This window comes from Procambarus clarkii, chromosome 47, assembly GCF_040958095.1.
Source record: "Procambarus clarkii isolate CNS0578487 chromosome 47, FALCON_Pclarkii_2.0, whole genome shotgun sequence".
In the NCBI taxonomy this organism is placed as follows: domain Eukaryota; kingdom Metazoa; phylum Arthropoda; class Malacostraca; order Decapoda; family Cambaridae; genus Procambarus; species Procambarus clarkii.
The window spans coordinates 25224992-25248783 of record NC_091196.1 but is presented as its reverse complement, the minus strand read 5'-3'; the positions used below and the strand labels follow the sequence as shown (position 1 = coordinate 25248783).

At 38.3% G+C, this 23792-nt stretch overlaps 1 protein-coding gene across 1 annotated transcript; it reads left to right on the top strand.

Moving 5' to 3' along the window:
• Positions 1–1806: 1806 nt before the first annotated feature.
• LOC123763015 (uncharacterized) lies at positions 1807–22339 on the top strand. The gene is made up of 17 exons (XM_045749940.2): positions 1807–1936; positions 2243–2360; positions 3768–4076; positions 4200–4336; positions 5338–5419; positions 6434–6766; positions 8101–8343; positions 10734–11009; positions 11561–11818; positions 12002–12319; positions 14178–14435; positions 16057–16247; positions 17046–17136; positions 17413–17509; positions 17721–17874; positions 18183–18284; positions 19436–22339. Exons 2-17 carry the CDS (start codon positions 2270–2272, stop codon positions 19457–19459), a joined length of 2964 nt encoding a protein of 987 aa, XP_045605896.2. The 5' UTR covers positions 1807–1936; positions 2243–2269; the 3' UTR covers positions 19460–22339.
• Positions 22340–23792: the final 1453 nt, after the last annotated feature.

The following is a 23792-nucleotide window of genomic DNA, read 5'->3' as shown; positions in this document are numbered from 1 at the left end:
GCTTATTAATATTGTGATTTGACTGGCAACCCTATAATTTTGTCATATTAATATAATGTAATATTTAATGATTATACTATAGCAGTGCTAATAAGAAGTTAAATGACAATAGGAAGTCGTTGTAATCTGGAGATAACCATGAAGATAACGATTATGATTATTTGATCCAGCCAACCAAAGATCTGGCTCATATCATAATTTTTTGGAAGATTGCTGACACCTCAAACCCTCACATTCCTCTGTCTATCTTTATCCTACATCTCCCCAACATCCAGTCTATCCCTAGCCTATAACACCCCCCCCCCCACAATCTTTAACAATCAAGTGCATGATACAGGCACATTGACTCACTAATAGAAGCATATGTGGAGGTTCTCTTTACCATTCAACTTCCAAGTTCAATCCATTTCGTTGATATTCCGATGCCAACGTATTTATTTCTAATATTCCTGTGTATTTTGCATGGCGCGATCATGTATTCCAAATTTCTTGTCCACCAGTGAGGTAGGTACAGCTCACTTAACCAGTCCTACCAATTCTTGCCTTGGCATACATTTGGTCTTCAGTTTACAGGCTATTTATGCCCGTGTCACCTCTTGGGTGGCTTAATCTTCATCAATCAATCAATCAATCACTCAATCTTCATTATTAATCTCTTGCTTTCGATATCTTAATATGTTAGCCTAAGTTTGCTTAAACTATTCAAAATATATAAAATATAATTTATTGTTACTTCTCTAATTGCAGTGAGATTTTATGCTTGTTGTCGTTTTTTAAAAAAGCCGGCTTAGGCTTTCAATTTCCTTGCAAAGAAACTATACATTTTAGAGGAGACGTAACTTTGGAATTTTTGGATTGGACAGTGAACAACTGGAGTTAATAGCTCTTTATTGAACTAGTTCTCTTGACTTGCCACAACGTACAAAATGCAAAGTGCTAACCTAACCAGAAACGCACAAACCCAAGCCACCCACCTAACCTAACCAAAACGTGGATATTTGGGAAGCTTTTCCTTGTAATGTGTGTCAGGTACCATAACTTACGAAACGCGACCTAATAGTTGAGAGGACGGGTGGTTTTATCAGCCTGATATCGGAGGTTACTCATCCTAATGGGAAATAATCAAGACAAATTAATTGAGGAAGTAACTTTAAGTATTGCAATTGTAATTAAGTCTTTGTTAGGAACAAAATGTATGGGTTTATATTAATATAAAAGTTTCCAGAATTCCTTAGCTCAAATGATATTGAGCATTGAAAAGTAATGCTTTATCAATATGTGTGAAACATTAATCATTGATTGATTAGCCAAGATAAGGTATTTCTAAGAATTCAATGAGATCATTTACAAAAACGCACTGATAAGTAGTATGTGTTTTCTATGAGAAGACGTTGTCTGCTTCCCGGTGGTACCACAATGTGTGTGCTTACCTATCAGTGAGTACAAAGGAGTGAGATCTAGCTCTCCATGCCCCACCCCCTCTAGTCGTTTATACCTGGCGCGCTAATTAACTCAATTAACATTAACATTTTCATCATATTTCCTTTTTAAAGTTGATGGAATTGGCTTCAACAACTTTCTATGCAATGTGTATGTGTTTGTGAGATTATGTTTTTCTCGATAGATAAACTATCATACTCTAGAAAAGAATATGGTTTACTGGGGAAAAATGGAAATATATTTTTCTTATAATTAGAGTGATAATTCCTATATTTATTCATTAATACGTGAAATAAGTTATAACAGTTATTTACTTCATTAATATAACTAGGTCATAACACTAAACCGTTACAAGGGAGCCGTGATAAGAACCCAAGATATCACAAGAAAATTTTGATTAAATAGTTTATCAGAAGTGTGCGAGAGATAGCTGGCTCAGTAACTGCTCTCTGGACGTTGTTGGTGCACCCTCTCTTCACTACTCGCAGGAGCCCCAGTAAGCTACTGTTGTATATTCATTTTAACATAATCGCTGTCCTTAAAACAGACTAAACATTATTTGCAGAACAGCTTAACAGGGCTTTAATTTATATGGCGAATCTTTTTACGGGCTCACCATAAGCTACATGGACATTTTAGTAAATCTATAACAAGAACGAGTCTTCGAGTTATGCAGCTGGTGTGGGGTTGCCACCTGAGGAGGGTCAGAGTTCGACCTAAGTGCGCGACCTCGATATCAGCCTATATATATACAGGCTTCCTGTCTCTGACAACGGGAATTATTATTAATTATCATTTGCAGGTGTGGTGTTACGTGGATAGACCTGCAATGGCCTTCCCGAGGTGGAGGTTGGTGTGTGTGATGGTGGTGGTGGTGGGTTGTGCCACCTCGATGTCTTCTATCGCCTCTCCAACTCAAGGTGACTTGTCTTGATTACTGTTTCTCTATACTGTGAAAGACCACAGCTGCAAACTTTACTAATCAAGGTCTTCCTGATTCTGTGGTACCAATTCTCATAAATTGTTTATTCTTTTTTACCTCAGAGTTACAGCTGACTAGATATCACTTGAATACAATTGTTTTCTTGAAGAATCGTACTGACTTAATATAAGTAAAACTGCCTTGCAAATAAAGTTGCCTAAAATATGGAGCTGGTATATAAATGAATTAAGAGACGTGTAACTTATAGTTCATTCAAAATAAATATGTAGGAACATTACTGCCTTTGTTGTGACACACTACTTCTTCTCTATTGTGTAATATATTCCTACCGTCTCTTAACTATCATTCCTTTTGTAATATTCTGTATCACCACTTTCATTATTCTTATATAATATATTCTTACTTTGTCATACCTTTATCATTCTTTGTGTAATGTAGGCTGTTCTTTATCACTACTTTCTTTAATTCTTACTTTCATCACTTTTTGTGTAATATATTTCTCCTTATATAATACATTCTTACCTTGTCATACCTTTATCATTCTTTGTGTAATGTAGGCTATTCTTTATCACTACTTTCTTTAATTCTTACTTTCATCACTTTTTGTGTAATATATTCCACACTGCTGCTTTCTCTTCGTATTGTCAGCTATCAGTATGGATATGTAACCATATATATCTCGTGCCAAGACCAGTGAACTGACCTGTCTTGTCAGTTCACACATAACTTACGAACTTTGTAACACCCTATTACTTGCATATATTATTCAATGTCATTTATTTTCAGTTGTAATTTAGCATACACATTATTAATTCTATAATTATAAATTGAACTTCTAATGGCACCCAACCACGACTAATATTAACCTTAAGAAATCTTTTTGTCTACATGTGAATCCATTATATTGATATATTTATTATCAAAACAGCTCTGCAATCAAGTATTATTTTATAATTAGTTCCTAGTACTGTATTTGAATTAATGTTTATAATTAATGCTTGTCAGTTCTTAGTTTAGTTAATTTATTATGCACCCTATACCCATCCTGTGGGCGGTAGTGGAAAGGGTTACAGAGGCACATAATGGGCTCAGGGACTGAACCCCACAATTCATTTAGCTAAGCAAGTTACAATCTTGGTGAGCTAGTTACAAAATTCAATGCACATCGTCACATCAACAATGGGCTCGACACCAACCACAAGTACAGTTCCTAAATTAAACAACTGACATATGTGGAGAGCTAGTGTTACAATTTATATGTTTATCCTGCACACAGCCCCCCATCCAGTGGGCAACGGGGTTGTCAGTTCTTCAAGCGTTTTCGCCAATAAGACTTCTCCAATTACCAGACTAATTACTCACTCACGTGGTTATATTTTGCCAGATATACGATTGGACTCAGTGCTTCTAGACTGGACCAATACCCTAGACGAAACGGAAGCGACAGTTTGTTTCCAAAATGGACGTGAGAACTCTCGGTCAAATTCATCCCAGTACGAGTTGGTCATTACCAATGACCTGGGCAGGCGGTGGCAACAGCGAGGAGCGTCAATGGCGGACAATCGTTGGTGTTTTCCCGGAGTGATCCTACCAAGATCAGACCTTTCTAAGACACTGAGAGCATCGGTAACTCTGAAGGATGCCAGTTTGAAGACTGTGCTCGCTAGAAAAGAAATCGAGTTATTCCCTATTGGTATGTAAACTATTTTTCCTTAATAAAATTGCTAAATAATAACAATATTGGAAAACGTTTATTTGTTCATATTAAAACGTGAACGTCTCTTATGATATCACTGTAAGTGCCACCATCTTGCAGTGCCATTGGTTGATGGTGTAGTTGTCTCCTGGAGAAACCCCGGGGGCCACACCTTCACCGTCAGGAGGGAGGGTGATCCTGGTTCCCTTGCCACCTCCCTTACATGTGACTCCTGCAGCTACATCGTCTTACCGCAGGTACGATCAGCAGCATCCTAGCTAAATCATACACTCGAACCACTGCACCTACTGCCTCACCCTCAGGTAATGTGACGTGCCTCTAACCGTCACACTGCACCCACCACCTCACCCTTAAGTAGTATGACAAGCCTCTAACCGTCACACTGCGCGTACCTCCTCACTTCTTTGTATGTATGTGTGTGTGTGTATGTATGTATGTATGTATGTATGTATGTATGTATGTGTGTGTGTATGTATGTATGTATGTATGTATGTATGTGTGTGTATGTATGTATGTGTATAAAGTATAAAGCTGATCAGAATTACATTTCACCATTATAAATTCACATTAATGTATTCATAAATCTGTGTATCTATGTATTTATATATGTAGCTTAGCCTAACATTTTAAAAGCACTACGATCACCTTCTGTGGTTGTTCAATAAATCTCTGAACTGTATGTTTGACAAATCTCTCACCCTGTCCATGGAGGACAGAAGAGCTAGTTAGCATTGAAAATGTGTGGCCACGTCTTTGGTAGAAAATAATAATAATAATAATAATAAAAACTCCTTTGACAAACTTACGTTTATCCTTCAATGTTGTATGTTAGGCCTTACAGATGAAGGTAATATCTGTGTGTAACTTTACAGATGAAGCTGATATTTTGAGTCTGTAGGCTTTACAAATCATGCTGATATTTGACTGTATAAGATTACATATCAAACTGACATTTGTGTCTGTAAGCCTACAGATTAAGCTAATATTTGCCGATTTATAAGGCGTCTATTGCTAATAATTAATTATGTAACGGGATTAGCATTTTGATATCAAACATTTTCTGTAATCTACGATTAATATTTAAATAAATATACTTAAAATACTTTTTAAGAGTTGCAGAAGATAGGCGTAATTATTAAAAGCAAACATTTTTATTTTTTTTTACTTAAGCAAATTGTTTGCAACAAGTTTACACATATCCATGTTGATAATATTCTAATTACTTATTGTTGTCTAGGACGAGGAAGAGAGCGTGGTTATCATAGAAACCCAATACTCCTCTCCAGCCCATCAGCTGAGCCGTGTTGCTGTCGGTTACGGTAAACAACTTTATTTAGTAGTATATTTACTAAAAAGTATATATTCATTGCCACTTGGAAAATATGCTATTTGTATATTGAAGTAATTATTGTGTTAAATGGTAACGGGATTACTAATAATGCTCCCTGACTTGTCTGTTAATTCATTGTTTAATTCATGCATTCTTTCGTTTGTTGATTGTTATTTTCGTATCAGTAGCCACAAATATCATTTATCGTAAATTACAGTTATATAATTTACTTAATTTCATATTTTACTGTCAAATTTACAAAACAAAAAAAGAAGATTTTTATGTTAAATATTTCCATTTATTTGAGGATAATAAGTATTACAGCACATCCTCTTGTTTAGAGAGTACTTATAATAACAATGTGGACCTCGTATATATAATGACATAATGTGCATCTAGAAAGTAGAATTTAGTACTATTGAATTAGGACAAAGCGGAAAAGGTTTTGTATTTATGGTACTAATAAAACCTAACAGCCTACCCATCCTAGGTCATCCTAGGAGGGAGCCGGTCGGCCAAGCGGACAGCACGCTGGACTTGTGATCCTGGGTTCGATCCCAGGCGCCGGCGAGAAACAATGGGCAGAGTTTCTTTCACCCTATGCCCCTGTTACCTAGGAGTAAAATAGGTACCTGGGTGTTAGTCAGCTGTCACGGGCTGCTTCCTGGGGGTGGAGGCCTGGTCGAGGACCGGGCCGCGGGGACACTAAAAAGCCCCGAAATCATCTCAAGATAACCTCAAGATAGGCCTCATACACGCCATGGGAGGCCTAATATAGTACACATATGTGATATACTAGGCCTAGGAATATTTAAGTTTGGTTTTTAGCTTTATTTTTTCCGGACTATAAAGAGAATGACACTAAATTCTACTACCGTATCTAATTGCCCATTACATCAATATATATATTCGCGATGGTACACATAGTTGCAACCAGAACTATGTAAACAGGAAGATGAGTTGATTTATTATTGTTGATGTAACGTGGGTATGGCACTTTCAGACTTTCTAGCCAACGCCGAACTACAGTTACTGGAGATTCATCAAGTGTTGAGAGACGGTCAACCTCTGGGAACTGACCACAACCTCAGGCTGACCATTCTACCCCTGGATGACATACCAATGGTGCAAGGGTGGAAACTAATACTTACAGATTCTAATCAATCTTGGCCTTGTTTAACTCCCGTCAATCTAATAACATACACAAATAACACAGCAGCGGAAATCGAATTTGAATGCAACCTCATAGATTCGATATATATTTTCTTAGCGGCCTATGACGACACCAACTTTACTAACATCATAGCTTTCTATTATGCCATCGTTTCAATTGAAGGTAAGAATGGTTTGTGTGGGGTGGGCAGAATTACCACGTCAGTGTATATAAAGACATCCTCGTTTTATTGTTGTTACGGTTCCTTGCATACTGAGTAATTTCGCCAACCTTTTTATTTATGTAAATTATATTTTATTGTTTTTCTGCATATAAGCAAAATGTGGATGTATACGAATGTATCTTCAGGCTGCGTCTTTGTACGCGTGTATAATGTAGACTGTGTCTGTGTATACGTGTATAATGTAGACTGTCTGTGTAAGTGTGTATAATGTAGGCTGTGTCTGTGTATGATGTAGAGTGTCTGTGTACGCGTGTATAATGTAGACTGTGTCTGTGTACATGTGTATAATGTAGGCTGTGTCTGTGTAAGTGTGTATAATGTAGGCTATGTCTTTGTACACGTGTATAATGTAGGCTGTGTCTGTGTACGCGTGTATAATGTAGGCTGTGCCTGTGTACGCGTGTATAATGTAGGCTGTGTCTGTGTATGCATGTATAATTTAGGCTGTGTCTGTGTACGCGTGTATAATGTAGGCTGTGTCTGTGTACGCGTGTATGATGTAGGCTGTGTCTGTGTACGCGTGTATAATGTAGGCTGTGTCTGTGTACGCGTGTATAATTTAGGCTGTGTCTGTGTACGCGTGTATAATTTAGGCTGTGTCTGTGTACGCGTGTATAATTTAGGCTGTGTCTGTGTACGCGTGTATGATGTAGGCTGTGCCTGTGTACGCGTGTATAATGTAGGCTGTGTCTGTGTACGCGTGTATAATTTAGGCTGTGTCTGTGTACACGTGTATAATGTAATCTGTGTTTGTGCACGTATCTGAACCTCCGCAGCCGTCCTTGCATATAGTAAGGATTGCAAGAGTGTAGACTATCTGTGCGTGTTTGCCTGTATTTTGTTTTTGTAAGTACAGTATGTAAGAGTTAGCGGTGTCTGTCTATATGTGTAAGTGTAACCTGTTTCTTTATGTCTGTGTAAGTAAAGGCTTGCCAGTCATGTATTTATGTTCAAGTGTGAGTTACGTCTGTTTTTCTTTATAGTGTAAACTGTCTGTACACTAGAGCACACGTGAAGCTTTTCTCAGTGTATAAATTACATGTATATACATATCATGGTTTCGTGTCTATATTTACTGTTTCTGTATGTCTGTCCCGTGTCTCGCTTGTTATCTGTTTCTTATTGTCATTAATTCTGTATTACTTTTTTCTCAAATTATAATTACTGAAATATATTTCAATAAACGGAGATACATATGAAAATATGAAAAAAGAGAAAGTCTTATAAATAGGTCACACAAAGCATCGTATATATTTTAGTTTGTGTTCCCCAGATCTGGGCACGAGGGTGGCGTGGGTGGGCGGTGATGGCGACTTGAGTTATCTTCGTGTTGAGGCCGGGACTCTGGACCAGGTGACAGTGGGGGACCAGCAGTGCTCCAGTGCGGTCAGTCCCTGCTACTTCTCCACTACAGAATTCCATGAGATACCCCATGAGATACCTCGGTGTAAGAACCTCACAACTAGCACAAATGAGACCATTTTACAGTGTGACGACATCATTGGAACATCACAGAGTAAGTATGGGGAACATCGCAGAGTAGTACTAGATACTGAGACGGCTAGTGATAACCTCCTCAAAGGTCCCCGTTCTCATATATATATATATATATATATATATATATATATATATATATATATATATATATATATATATATATATATATATATATATATATATATATATATATATATATATATATATATCTACATTTGAGTGAGGTGGAAGGGGTGATGTGGCATTAACACAAGACAGAACAAGATGTGGCATTAATAGGGTATTAATTTCATCAACACAAGACAGAACAAAAGGTGGTATTAATAGGGTATTAATTTCATCAACACAAGACAGAACAAAAGGTGGTATTAATAGGGTATTAATTTCATCAACACAAGACAGAACACGAAACAATGGATATTGAATAGAAGTGTTTGTAGAAAGCCTATTGGTCCATATTTCTTGATGCTTCTATATTGGAGCGGAGTCTTGAGGTGGGTAGAATATAGTTGTGTGTATATATATATATATATATATATATATATATATATATATATATATATATATATATATATATATATATATATATATATATATATATATATATATATATATATATATATATGTGTGTGTGTGTGTGTATATCACGAAAATAAACACGTGATTAAGAATGTGACAATGTCAGACCACGGAGGAAAAATGAAACAGGAAATTTCCTTAAGTACTTTCGTATATTAAATACATCTTCAGAAGGTCCAAACCCTTCTGAAGATGTATTTAATATACGAAAGTACTTAAGGAAATTTCCTGTTTCATTTTTCCTCCGTGGTCTGACATTGTCATATATATATATATATTTCTTTATAGCTGGAAAAAGTAGCTGATGCCATGCTAAGCGTAGCAACATCAGACAAGGAGAAAGCCCGCCTCAGAGCAGTTCGTGCCCCCCATGCAGGAGACTTCCTCCTGGCAGTACCCATGTCTGCAATGGGCACGCGCCTAGATCCAGAATCCCTTCGTGTAGCAGTGGCCCTCCGCCTTGGTGCCCCAATTCACACTGAATACAAGTGTATTTGCAACAGGGTGGAAGCAGACCAATACGGACTGCATGGGTTGCATTGCGGAAGCACAAAGGGCTGGCATGCAAGACACAACGAGGTCAATGACATCATCAAGAGAAGCCTCGTCTCAGCTGGGTGCCCAGCGGAGAGAGAACCTCGCATCCTAGGGGTCCAAAACCCGGATTTCCCCGCACTTCGCCCTGATGGCATCACCATATACTCCTGGAAGGAGGGTAGACAGTTGGTGTGGGACTACACTTGTGTATCCACCCTGGCTGACACCTATGTACACTTCGGAGCTGATCAAGCAGGTGGGGCGGCCAACCACAGGGAAACAGCAAAATCACTCAAGTACAGGCGACTGGAAGGTCAATACCTCTTTGTTCCCATAGCGTCTGAGACGCATGGCCCCTGGGGCAAGAGTGCCTTGGGATTTCTCAAGGAATTGGGGTCCAAGCTCATTGACGTCACCAGAGACCCAAGGGCTTCCAGTTTTTTATTTCAGCGTCTCAGTGTGGCGATCCAGAGGGGAAATGCTTGCTGCGTCCTCGGTTCCTGTCCAGAAGCGGAGGAGCTTCAAGAGATCCATAACCTTTAGGCATTTGTCTTGTATGTTTTGTAACCTTTAAATACACAATAAAGGAAAAAAAAAAGGGAAGGGGGTGGTAGGAGAAAAGCACACAGAAACTGTATTGGAGGGGACCCACATTCCCTCCAATGCGTTATGTGTGGTTTCCTCCGAGGCTATGGGTCCCCCTTCTTCCAGCCAGAGGTGGTACTCCCTTCCCTATTGTAAAAAAAAAAAAAAAAAAAAAAAAAAAAAAAAAAAAAAAAAAAATATATATATATATATATATATATATATATATATATATATATATATATATATATATTAGTTATATAAATTCATACGTAAACAAGAACATTAGTAAATTTCTAGATAAATCTAAAACAAAGTTAGCAGTTGGTCTCACTGCCTTGCTTGATATCCTTTGTAAATCAAATTCTAATTTTCGCGATCAGTTTTATCATTTTTTATATTCTTTGCTGGTATCTGAATCCTCTGTTTGCTTTAGCTAGGATTATAACGCCACGTTTATAAGCAACTGACGGCAGCTGTCAATAATCAGTACACTTATAAAATCTGTTTAGGTCTTCTCATTTGTTTAGTTGCTTGGTGATGGTAAATATTACATCTAAAGCAATTTAAAAATCATTTATAAGAAACGGCATATTTCAGCCAGATTAGTGTAGACGTAGTTGTAACATGTGTCAGTAGACGTTGGACTGTGGTTGTAGCTGTAGACACAAATAAGAAAACAAATGTTGTATCGCCTGTATCTTCCAGAGATGGACGAGGTGCCGCAGCTGGTACTGCTGCAGGAGGAGAAGGTTCTTAAGGCTACCTACTCCTTAAATGCCTCCTCGGCTGAAGTCGTCGTCACCAACTGGACTGACAACAGCGTTTTTCCCTCTGACAGCAACTTCGAATGTTTGTTTGTTGACACGAGCACGTGCAAAGCGGCTGTCACACATGGACTTGGGGGAAAGGGCGTGAACACCATGCTGGTCCTCTTGAACGAGAAAGGATACGTCACCAACTCCGTCATTGTTCCGTTTGAGGGTGAGAGATAGCGATCTGTTCAGGGTCGAGGGTCAGGCGTTAGACTCTGGTACTCTCTCTCCATTACTCTGGTACCTACTCTTATTTTGGTACCCTCCCTTACTTTGGTATTTACTCGTATTTTGGTATTATTCTTTACTTTACAGGTACCCTTCCTTGTCTAGGCATCCTCTCTCTCCTCTGATGTCTTCCCTTTGCATCCCCTTGGTTCCCCTCCTTCCCTCTGGTACCCTACCTCCGCTCTGATACCTTCTCTCCTCTCTGATACCTCCCTTCCTTCTGGTACCTCCCTTCCTTCTGGTACCTATCCTTTCTTGTACTCTCTTCGTGATTCCTCCCTTCTCTTTACCTCTCTCTCTTTGTACCATCTGTAACATTCTAGAGAACATTTTAGTTTTGTTTTATACTTTAGATATAAAACGGGTAAACAATAAAATAATAATAATAATAATAATAACGTTGCAATAATTAATATTATTAAATATTATAAAAGTAAATATTTAGTCATGGCTGCTGAGATAGTGTGTTGTAGCAGGTCGTGTTGTCCGCAGTGTACAAGGTGTCGGCTCGGACCCTGCTTCAAGACGTGCTGCAGGTGACGTGGGATGACGCCTCTGCAGGCGTCTATCAAGTGAGCGTCTCCAACTCGTCAGCGGAGTCCCACGTAACTGTCAACTGCAGCATTGACGGCGGTCAGGCCGACGCCAGCTGCCAGGCGCACCTCGTACAGCTGGCCCTGGCAGGAAAGTCTTCAGTGACTGTACAGAAGTACGCTGAGAGCAACGCTGTGCTCACCACTGTTGTCAAGGGTAAGTGGCTTTCTGGTCCAAATGGCAGACAAGAGTGGCAGGTCTTCGTCTGATATTACCCTTTATAAACCATATTCTTAAATGCTCATAATTATCAGTTTGCAGGTGAAGACTAAGAAACGCTGATATAACTTGAGGGAAATTCATTAAGGCAATTACAACTCACTAACATAATTGCCGCAGATGAGTTGGCGACGACGGGGGAGGTGAGGAAGGTGATGCTTATAGATGACGATATGCCAATGACGCGAGTCATTCTTGCGTCAACTAAGCCAGATATCCATAATGTGACTCTAGTGAGGATCGTGGAAGATGCTGAAGAGTCCAATAGCTTCACCGAAGACTACTACGAAGGAAGTGTAAAGTATATAAACGATGATTACGTGTTTGAATTTTCTGGTGATATTCTGCAGTCTGTGGAAAGCGTCGACTTCCTCGTGTTAGGCTACTTAGATGATGGCACCATTGGGGTTGTTGGTGCTGCGTACCTCACACTTCATGGTAAGTATACCTTTACTCCTCCAGACTCATGCAATTTCCAATCCCATCACTCAAGGTTTGCAACCTTGCTCCCCTAGGAGATTTAACCCATAAAAAATGCATACATTATTTTGTATAAATGAATATAGCCACGTGTACTTGTCATTGAAACCCACATTGGGATCTGCCAAATGCTGACCTTGATAGGCTGATTTTGTTTGAAAGAAATGTTTTGTCTATGGTCGCGCTCACTCGCTGGGACTTGCTGCCTGGTCTGATATCTACTCTACATATATGGTAATTCACACTAATGATTGTTGTGTCTTAACGGAATCATTCACCAGCTAAAGGCGTTAGCTGTTTTTTAGATGGATATTCGCATATTTTGAATAATTATATAATGGAATGTGAAAAATCTCGGAATTCAAGATAACACCATCAATGGAGTCCAAGAAATGTGTAAGTACTTCATTCATAATGATGTACTGCCAGGAATGTTGGCGATCAAAAATTTTGCTTACTGTAGGTGCAGCATGCACATGACTGTAAAGCTGCCGCCCAGTTGGGTGGGTGTGGAATAAGACAAGTAACTGTGTGACTCACCATAGATGTAAAATGCCTTGTATAGTGACTGTTGTGAGCCTCTTGTTGAATCATTTGTGATATAAACAGATTATTGATATGTATTTGTATAAATGATTGTATATATATGTACATATGTATGTAACATATACTTGATATTTAACCTCAGTGGGATACTTGATATTAGTAAGAAATTTCTCACAAAGAGACTTTGTTGGCACGGGTTAATGTTAAATTGTGAATGTGCTCATGTTCATATCATATAATGTAATGTTCATATCATATCATATAACCTTTTTATGTTATATGTTCAGTGTAATTTATAGACTATGCAAATTACTCTAAATTCATGTTAGCTTTAGTCTAACTGTAAGCCTCATCATTACAATGTTATGTTGTTTTGTGCAATATACGTCACCACTCAAATTTTGACCTGTACATTATTCAGTTAATGGTTTAAAACTATATACATTTTGGCAGTACACTTATTAAGTCCAAACAGAACTGTAACGTGATTTATAAATGTGACGACTAAAGTTTTATAATCAGTAATATTAATCTCGAGACATTGATCAATATATGCACATTATAGTTATTACATATTCTGATTTTGTTTGTATTTTAGCATCGAAATTAGTAAATACTGTAAAAGCGAAAGAGCATTAGATTAAATTAGTCATTGTGGAAAGCCTATGATGATGGTACAGTTTAAGGCGCGGGTTTAAAGAGAAGCACGTGTTGAATATATTGGCAAATGATACTCGTAATGATATCATATTCGAGTAGAGAAAAAAATTTTGCTTCGCTAGAGTGAAATAATTTGTCTATAATTTTAAGGTCATTGTTGCGTGCTCTGTTTGATTAAGCCTTGATCTCTCTTGTGTAGCTCGGAGGGCAGTATTGCTGAAGAGGGCATACTAATGAACTAATTGTATAATGAGAATAACTTCCACGGATCCCAAACTGAAAGACATCCCAATCAAACCCATAAGTGGTTGATTTTTTTACATCTTCAGCACACTGCTTTTTGTCATACACACTTTCATTTTCTCTTTACATAACTTATACAGTCCAATAAATAACTTGTCTTTTCAATTTTGCTAATAATATGCATTACTTTTCTGTTACCAGCATTAGGCAAAGTGAACACAACCTAACATTTTCCTATATGACGCGGGTTTTCCCAACATTCTAGTATAAAACACTGACAAAACTGTGTTCCAGTGAATGGTAATAACTAAACCACACAAAAAGGTTTCCGTAAGCTAATTCTTACACTAGCCACGAAACATTTCAGTTCTGCAGGAGAAGATTGTGTGGGTGGGAGCAGAGACTACGAACTCGTCTGCTTCGGTCCGGGTAGATCCTGACTCACAGGATAACGTCATTAATGGGTCAAAAGTGTGTTTTGAGGGAGCTTCCTCGTGCTACTACTTGGAGGTCGGAGGAGAGCAGGCGGTGAACAACGTACAGAGGTGTGAGAAAGTGAACAACACGGCGCCTGGAGGTCCCCCTCAAGTGTATCACTGCGACACTTCGGCCACTCCTTTCACAGGTGGGTGTGAAACTTCGTCTACTCCCTCCACAGATGGGCGTGACACTACGACCACTTATCAAAACACATCAGTCTTTTGCAAGTGGTGCATTGCAGACACCACTGATTTTTTGTTATTATTTTTCATTGCGTGTATTTTCTTTATCTTCGTGGGAGCTGCCTCGTATGGACGAATAGGCTTTCTGTAGTTTCCTTTATTCTTGTTATGTTCATTGCAATGGTTGTATGTGGTCCATGTGTTCTTACCTATTGGTGCTCTTGGCAGAGAAATAGCTCTTGGGCACAGCTCACCGCACTCGAGTATCATTTTTTCAGAAAGATTTTTGTTGAGATTCCTAATTGCTGTTGTAATGTCCGCAAATTGTTTTGATGTGAGATTTAGTGTGGTATATTCATTATGAGGTCTCTGTCCTCTGCTTAATCTGTAATGATATTTTGACTTTTCTTTATATTTTACTATTTTCATAAATTTGCATTTGCAGTGATTTTACTAATTAGTTATTTTTAAAATCGACATTTCCTGTAAGGTTGTTAACGTATATCAGAAACAGAAGGGGACCCAGTACTGGACTTTGTGGGACACCACTCGACTGCTCTGTCCTTCTTGATTCACTGTGACACTGCTTTTCTCATCAGATATATCTGTACTCAGACAAGGACGCTTCTTAGTATAAACCATAGTTCTCGATGTTATATATAAATCTTTAATGAAGAATTGCACCAAAAACTTTGTGTCAGTCTATGGAAATCCAATCCCCCCATAACTCTCGTCTCTGATTCTTGTCACCGTCTTAAATTTGAATTAGATTTATTAGCAACGATTTTCCTTTGTGAATCAGTGTTGTTTCTGTGTTGCGAATTTTGTCCTGAGATTTCCAGAATCCATTGTATGGTTAAGTTCATCAGTGAACAAATCAGTGTAGTTAAGTTCATCAGTGTCTTGCAAGTGATGGCTGTTAGGTGTCCTGGTTAGTAATTTATCGCCTCTTGGCTGTGTCCCTTGGTAAGACTGGTGGGTCTTTAGCTTCACACATTGCCGGAAGCTCTCTTGTAACATGAGTACGACTGTATATTCTGGTCAGTCGATAATGTTTTATTTGGTATATTCGCCGCGTGTTTAGTACCTAAGGTGCTGTTTGTTCTCCACCTGTTACCGTTAATCCATCTATAAGTCTTCCAGGTTATTGTTTTTTTTCTGTTATTATGTCGCATAATCTCTCATTCCATCCTTTCTTATCTTGCCTATCTTCCCACTCCCTTCTATATACTTCCTGAAATTTCCGATAACTTTATTTGCTTTCTGTTAATTCATTACCTCTTCAGTGTGATGACCTTAAGCACGACCCATCTTGTTGTCTCAGCAGTCTGGCTTGGTCCTTGGTTTTCACCACATTATAAGTTTTCTAATTACTTTACTGTTTCCAGACAACTTACGTCTGAGTTTAATTCTAACTTTTCTATTTCAATTCCTATGATAAATTAAATTGTAGAAACATGATTAATTTACTAAATCAACATTAATTAATTAAATCGCCATGACGTGAAAGAATTACCGCAAAAATGTGAACCGCCTTGTGAACCAATGTGAGAGGAGTGACTCATAAACTAGCATGAACCGCAGAACTGACATCAGTGACGGAGGTGAAGGTGACGGGCGAGAACCTGCTGGTCACCCTCGGCGCCTCCGTCACCAACGGCTTAGTTGAAGTCATCGCTTACGACCCCTCAAACCCGGGCAAGGTCTACTCTGACCCAGCTAATTCGACTTGCAACAGTGAGGTACAGAACAGAAAGTGCACTCAGCCCTTAAAGGTATGTAAACAAACACATTGGGAGTGTTAAGTTTACGGGCTATTCATGCCCGTGCCACCTCTTGGGTGGCTTAATCTTTATCAATCTAGTGTTAACTTTTCAAGCTTGTGGCTATAATAAAGGGTGAGAAGACTAGTAGAGCAGACACTGTTGATGAGGTTACCTTCAAGGGGTTGAACACTGTATCGTAGTACAGTTGACTTCGTTCCCGACTCATAGTCGGGAATCCCGGGTTCGATTTCCCGGCGGGACAGAAATCGGTGTTTAATTTCCTTTCGCCTAATGCCTCTGTTCACTTAGCAGTAAATAGGTACCTGTGAGTCTAACTGCTGTTAGGTTACGTCCTGGGGGAAGATCAGTAGTTAGACCATGAGGAGACCGATTGATTGATTGATGAAGATTAAGCCACCCAAGAGGTGGCAAGGGCATGAATAGCCCGTAAGTGGTGGCCCTTTCGAGCCATTACCAGTATCAAAAGATGATACTGGAGATCTGTGGAGGCGCAACTGCACCCTGCGTGACGGGAGATGTCTCCCGGACCAAGTGGTGACCAAATGGTCATGAGGAGACCTCGAGTCACGCCTATATATATACAAACTTCCAGTCCCCAATAATGGGAATTAAGTATTACTGGTATTAGATGTAACAGAGGGATGGTGAAGTGAAGGTGTGGGTGTGGGGAGGCTTGTGGGGTTATACCGGCAGTGGTATTCTCATGTCACCGCAAGATAGTGTCTCTCAACTCTGGAATATTTCACCCGCAAATTTTTAACCCAGATTTTGTTCACTGGTGAACAGGGGACGCAAGAGAAGCAGGTGGTGAACGTGTTGGTCGTACAAGTGGATAACTCCGGCACCGTCCTGGGATCCACTCTCCTCCAAGCTTCAGGTCAATACTCCTGGCTAAGTTATATTCTCATTTACTGATACACATTTTAAGACTGTTCACCTGGTATTGATCACACTAATTGTTAGACCTGCTGATATGATCAATAATCTACACCGTGCTAAATGACTGTATTACTTTAGCTTCTAATATATCTTAAAAAAACTGTATACATACATACAAGATGAGTTACAAACATAATGTTGGATTTCTAGATAGAGTTAGTACATACAATGCCTAAAGCCGCTAATTTATTTATTTATTTATTTATATCAACAGTGCCAGTAGAATCAACTAAAGCATGGGTCATCGTTGTGTCCGTCTTGGGCGCTGTTTTTGGCGTCGCGATCATCGCAGCCATTATCATCATTATTGTGTAAGTGTACACAATAATGTCCCGTGTTGCACAGCTGCCAACCCTCGCATCTGTGGGCCTAACACCTGCTGAGAGCTCTCCGTTACTGGGCCTCTTTTATTTTATATGCCAGCTGAACGTATATATATATATATAATTCTTTTATCATTTGTTCATTTTGTTAGATTGTTTGTAAAAGTAAACGATGCTTAGAACTTGTATCTCCTGGCAGGAAGAAGAAGAAGCTGGCCAAGTCTGAGACGAGGTCGAAGTCGTCTCTTGAGGAGGTGATACACGACACGGCCTACTCCACAACAAACACTCCTCCCCCGGGGCTGTCGCAGGCTTCCTCTTGGAACCCAAGCGGCAGATCCACCGACTACCAGGTGCACTTAAAGAAAAATGGCGGTATATATACTGATAAGTATGCTTCTCAGTATATATATATTGAGCACTATACCTCTCGATATACATTGACAACAGTACCCTTCGGTATATATACCGATTGACAAAATACAAAATTAAATCATTAAAATATTTCACTAGAACAGCATAGAAAAAATAAGATGTAATTATAAAATATATCTAGTTATTTATCCTAACAATGTAGTTAAACCTATATTTCTGAGTGTGGCTTAAGTACGACAAACATGTTCCTGCTCAGTCCAAGATTGATAAGTGTTTCTTTTTGCAGAATGATGAGTTTGCTTCCGGTTCTGTCTATTTACCAAAAGTGAGCTTGAAGCCAAGAGGATCCCCTTCGGGACATTCTCACAGCGAGTACTCTCCTTCCACAGTAAGATTTGGCCACATTAACCTTTCTGAGCCATATACTCTCGCCCTTAAATATCACGCCACAGCTTGATTCAGTTTCTCCTCCCTTGTTAACTTAAACATATTGTACGGGGGATCCCTTTCTTGTTCTCGGTCTACCTTATTCAATACTTTCGTCAACTACAAACTGTTAGATCTGTTCTGCGAGTTCATTAACAGCAGTAATCAGTAATCTCCACTTAGACTTATGGAGGCGCATACCAAGATGCAAACCACAACAATTGCCTAGCTCCCGGGTACCTATTTTACTGCTAGGTGAACAGTGTCATTAGGTGAAAGGAAATATGGCCAGCCGTTGCTCTCTCGATCAGAAATTGAACCCGAGTCACCAGGTTGCAAGCCGAGGACGTAGACTACTGTGCTACAGCGATATACTACGTGTTGACTCTTATAGCCCTAGTTTATTTACCACTAGACCGTGTGGAGCCAAACACGCATATCTTGTTTTAGTATTTGAATGTATGTAAGAGCAAGCGACATTTAATGTATATGTTATTTATTGTACTACTACTGTGGCTATTTCACTCCACGCCCATCCTCAACACCCTCAAAAGTGTCCAGCTGCTAAAGCATATATTTGTTAATATTTCTAATACAGTGCGATAAGGCGGAATTATCTTATTTCTCGGTCTCAAATGTGTAAACTTTCTTATATGTTATGGTTGTGTACATCGTTAGCTCTAGGCTAGGCAAGGTGTTGTGATTTCGGTGGCAGTTTAAAGTTTATACGTGAGTTAAGTATTTAGAAAAATGCTTCGAATATAGTGGTTAAAGTTTAACGTAATTCGTTTGTTATGTGTAATATACAGTTAATTCATAAACCGGGGGACAGCTCTTGGATGAAATGGATTTGGGACATTTTTTAAAGGGGGAGTTTTTTTGTGGGTGGGGGGGGGGGTAGGGGGGTTACAGTTTTAAGGACAATTTATTCGCTCTAATTGCAAAGATAGCTTTATTCCAGGAAGTATCTAAATTTTGTAACAAGGAAGAGAGGTTTCTGTTTTCACCATGCATATATATTATTAATTTTTTTGTTGACTAATTTAGGTGTTTGTCTTTGTACTTAACATAATGGTAATATGAAGAATTAAATTACGACATTGTTTGTTCCAGTCTAAGCGGGACACAAGATTTTGAAACATCCAGTGAGACTTTTAAACCAGTCAATCATCTCATGAACCAGCACCAGTTATCAAATAGCCTAGCATCAGTCTTCTCTTGTTCCGGAGTCAATCTCATGAACCAGCATCAATTATTAAATGGACATAAGCATCAGCCGACTTCTGTGCCGCAAGCCAGTATCTCCAGAAACAGCATCAGTCATCCCATGAAGGCTGCAAACCCCATCTGAGGATCACCGAGAAACTGTTGTGTGAACAGTATATATTATCTTATTCGTACATGCAATATATACAATACATTAGATATGTTAAAGTGGTTACATAGTAGGTAAAGTAATTGTTTATCAAAATCACTTTTAAATACAGCTTTTCCCGCATAACTTAAAAAATATGTTGTTATTTTAAATTGTAGGGTTATTGGGCAAGCATATACACATTGTTGAATAAGTTAAGCAAATGATAACATGTTTTAAAGTGATACTTAATGTTGAAAAGTATCCTGCAAGACTTTCTTCTTTTGATGTTGCCCTAACTCTACAGTCAAACTTCTCAGTCTTTGTTTTCATAACAGTTCCCAATATTTACTGTAAATGAGTCAGTATTAGTTCTCCCAAATTTGGCGAAACTAATTGCCTACGTTTCGGTATGATATTTGGGTCACTTATACTTTTTCAGTACATCCCAGATTCAGCAATGACCAAAAACTTGTGTCTACAGCTGTATGTGTGTGAGTGTAAGACTTGAAAGTGGCTACTGTGCAATAACTAGACCTCATTCGTGTTTAGAGAGTAGGAATATTTCTTTATTTTTTCTTAACTGTATCATGCTCAAACGATACATGTATCTTCTCTCTACAATCTTCAGGGATCCAAATTCGAATATGGTCTCCAAATTCTCTTGTCATATTCCAAATGGTATGGGGTGTCACCAGATTTTACAAATGTTGTCAAAATCATCTATCGCTTCACCAAGGGGCCCCCCCACAGCTACTTAATATACACCGCCATAAAAATACCCTTGCCTCTCAACCTGGACGGTGGAGAGACTTGTTAAAGTTGCGTCGCAGACGTACATATTGGACGCAAAAGACAACATTGTGTTCAGAATCGTAACTTATAATTTGTTTACATTGTATTGATATACAGGTAGTTCATATTATAGTGCCGTCTACCGTCCCTGTAACACAAGTTTCATTCCGTGGAGCCGTTCTGGCATCTCACAGAATATAGCCAGTCAATACGTTCGCCTCTCAAGCTAATGAGAGCATTGTTGGTGCCTCAGCTTCCCTACTTGGGCCCTTATGTGCGTAATGATATACCGATTGTGATTGTTAACCTGTGTGTGTTTTATGTGGTTCTATGTTCTATGTGGCACTATGTAAATGTGTATAGTATATTTAAGTTAGATAAGTGCAGAATCTTTCTATCCTAGTTAAAATGGTACACATAGCGATAAAACTGTATCTGTACAAAATATGATTTTTTCTATACTTGGCATAATATCTATATTATGCAAGGCCTATTATGCAAAGCTCAATAAGGCAAGGCCCGATTTGCCTAATAGGCGGAATGATTTTCGCTATTTTAAAAAAATTGCTTCCAGTTGGTTTGAAATAATATTATATTATAATAAGAACATGACTTATTGACTTAGTTATGTTAGTTTAGGTTAGGTTAAGTAGGTTAGGTTTGGTCATATTTCTACTTTAGTTTGAACTCAAATTAACAAAAAAGTAAATAATTTATAATATAATGGAAAGCTTTATCTTTCTAAAGAAAAATATATAGCTTCAGGAAAACTCGGCTCATATATATATATATATATATATATATATATATATATATATATATATATATATATATATATATATATATATATATATATATATATATATATATATATATATATATAAATAGATGGATCTATGTAACTTTGCATGTCACAACAGGTGTATCTATAGATCTATGGTATAGCTTGTGTGCCTTTTTTTGTAGACTAACAAGCTATACTTGCTAATTAGGGTTTTATATTGATAATTACTTTACCTGTCAATAGTGTCCCAGCCTATACTGTGTATAAACTCACCATTATGCTCAATATTGACTAAGCAACCTATTGTTGCTTACTGTAGGTTGCTACACTATACTGTACTTACTACACTATAGGTTGTGACTATAGTATGTGAAGTACTTACTTCACATACTATATTTATGGTATCATTAAATTTCATAGTATCTTTTATTATAATATCTTAGATATTTTATTTTTAGGTTTTTAATTAGTGCATACATGGATTTCAAATACTATGATGTATTTTTCTAACTTAAAACTGTATTTTACTATATGTTACTTTATTAGATATAATTGTAGATGAAAATTTATTGTAGTGTAATTTTTACTGTAGTTGTATTTAGCATGTGCTGCATGTATGAACTTATTTTTTGTATTGCTCTTAAACCAAATGAACATATATTTATTTTTGAGTTTACTTACACAATGTGTACCTAAAACAACACGCTCGTAACTTGTGACAATTCCGGTTTTGGCCTCCACCGCCTTCTCACTTGTTCCCTTGTAACTTGTAACTCACTTGTAACACTTATATGCTGTGCTTCCTATTTTAACCTGCTATGTTAAATGGGATTCTTGTATTGTGATTTGTGTATTTGTACTCACTGAATTTGTGCGCCCCTTGAGGGACTTGATGTAGAGGGGAGGGCGGGGGGTGGATAGAAATAGCCTAAGCTACTCTATCCCTTTGAGATGTATTTTTTTATTGTCTCAATAAACATACTTGAACTTGAAGTGGACATTGATGTTTTTTCGGCAGCTTTATTTCCTTAGTTTCCGAGCTGTTTTCTTTACCGTGTATGTTGTAATAAACTATTCCTATATTTACAGTTGTTTCTCCCTGTGAAGATTATTAAACAATGGTGATTATAAGGGCGCGGAAGTTCAGCCTGGCCAGGGCCGCCAGCAGCCCTTGGGCCCGCCCCGGCAGCACCCAGTCTTTAATTTGGCACCTTTGTGGCACCTTTGTGGGACCTTGGTATAAGCCTAACATGTATATATACAATGGCTGCCTGTCCCCGTACACAATGATTTATTATTACCTATTATTTTATCATTTAATTTAAATATTAAATAAAATAATTTATTTAATTATTATAGTAAGTACTTAATAATTTAATAATAAGTAGTAAGTACTTAATAATTTAATAATAAGTGGTGACAAATAAGTGGTATGTACATAAAAATGATTAAAAAGTACAGTTTAGTCATAGGAGATTCCTAGATTGAAATTCACTACCAAATTTCAATATTAAGTATTTTTCATGTGAAATACTGTTATTATATGCAATTGTTGTTTTTAATAATATTATGCTTAACCCTTGGGCTGGACGGTAGAGCGACGGTCTCGTTTCCTACAGGCCCGCGTTCAATCCCCGACCGCCAAAGAGGTTGGGCACCATTCCTTTCCCCCGTTCCATCCCAAATCCGTATCCTGATAGATTGATTGATAAAGATTAAGCCACCCAAAAGGTGGCACGGGCATGAATAGCCCGTAAGTGGTGGCCCTTTTGAGCCATTACCAGTATCAAGAGCTGATACTGGAGATCTGTGGAGGTGCGACTGCACCCTGCGTGACGGGAGATGTCTCCCGTGTACCCGTATCCTGATCCTTTCCCAGTGTTATATAGTCGTAATGGCTTGACGCTTCCACTTGATAGTTCCCCCACCCCCCTTGAATAATATTACGAGAGCAGTATTTACGGGCTATTCATGCCCGTGCCACCTCTTGGGTGGCTTAATCTTCATCAATCGAGAGCAGTACGTCCTAACCAGACATTATATGATGATATCCTGAACAGTTGATAAATAAAATTAATTGCGGAACTCCAGTTATCTAATACTTATCATAAATGGTATAAAACCTTATCATAAGCCAAGGGATTTGTAGATCAGTGTTTAAAGGGAATTCGGAAGTAATAACACAGCTGATGCCATCTGTCGGCAGAAGAGAACACTATCAACTGGCTGGTCAACAGTGGCCATAAGATACAGCTTACGCCATCTGTTGACATCAAATTACACTTGTAACAAATTACCCTGCAAAATACAACTAACGCCATCTCTGTTTTTTCCAACGCACTATAAATAGCCAAACAGCAACCCATAAGGCGGGTTGTTGTGCTCGGGTAGGAGGTTCCAAGCTCCGCCCACAGATGGTATGGGGTGCATAATAAATGGCATATCATTGGTAGATATTCTTTGTTGACATTCACACAACAGCCAATCACAGGAAGGGATCAGCTAAAGGCTCCGTCCACTTAATAAATCATCTTTAT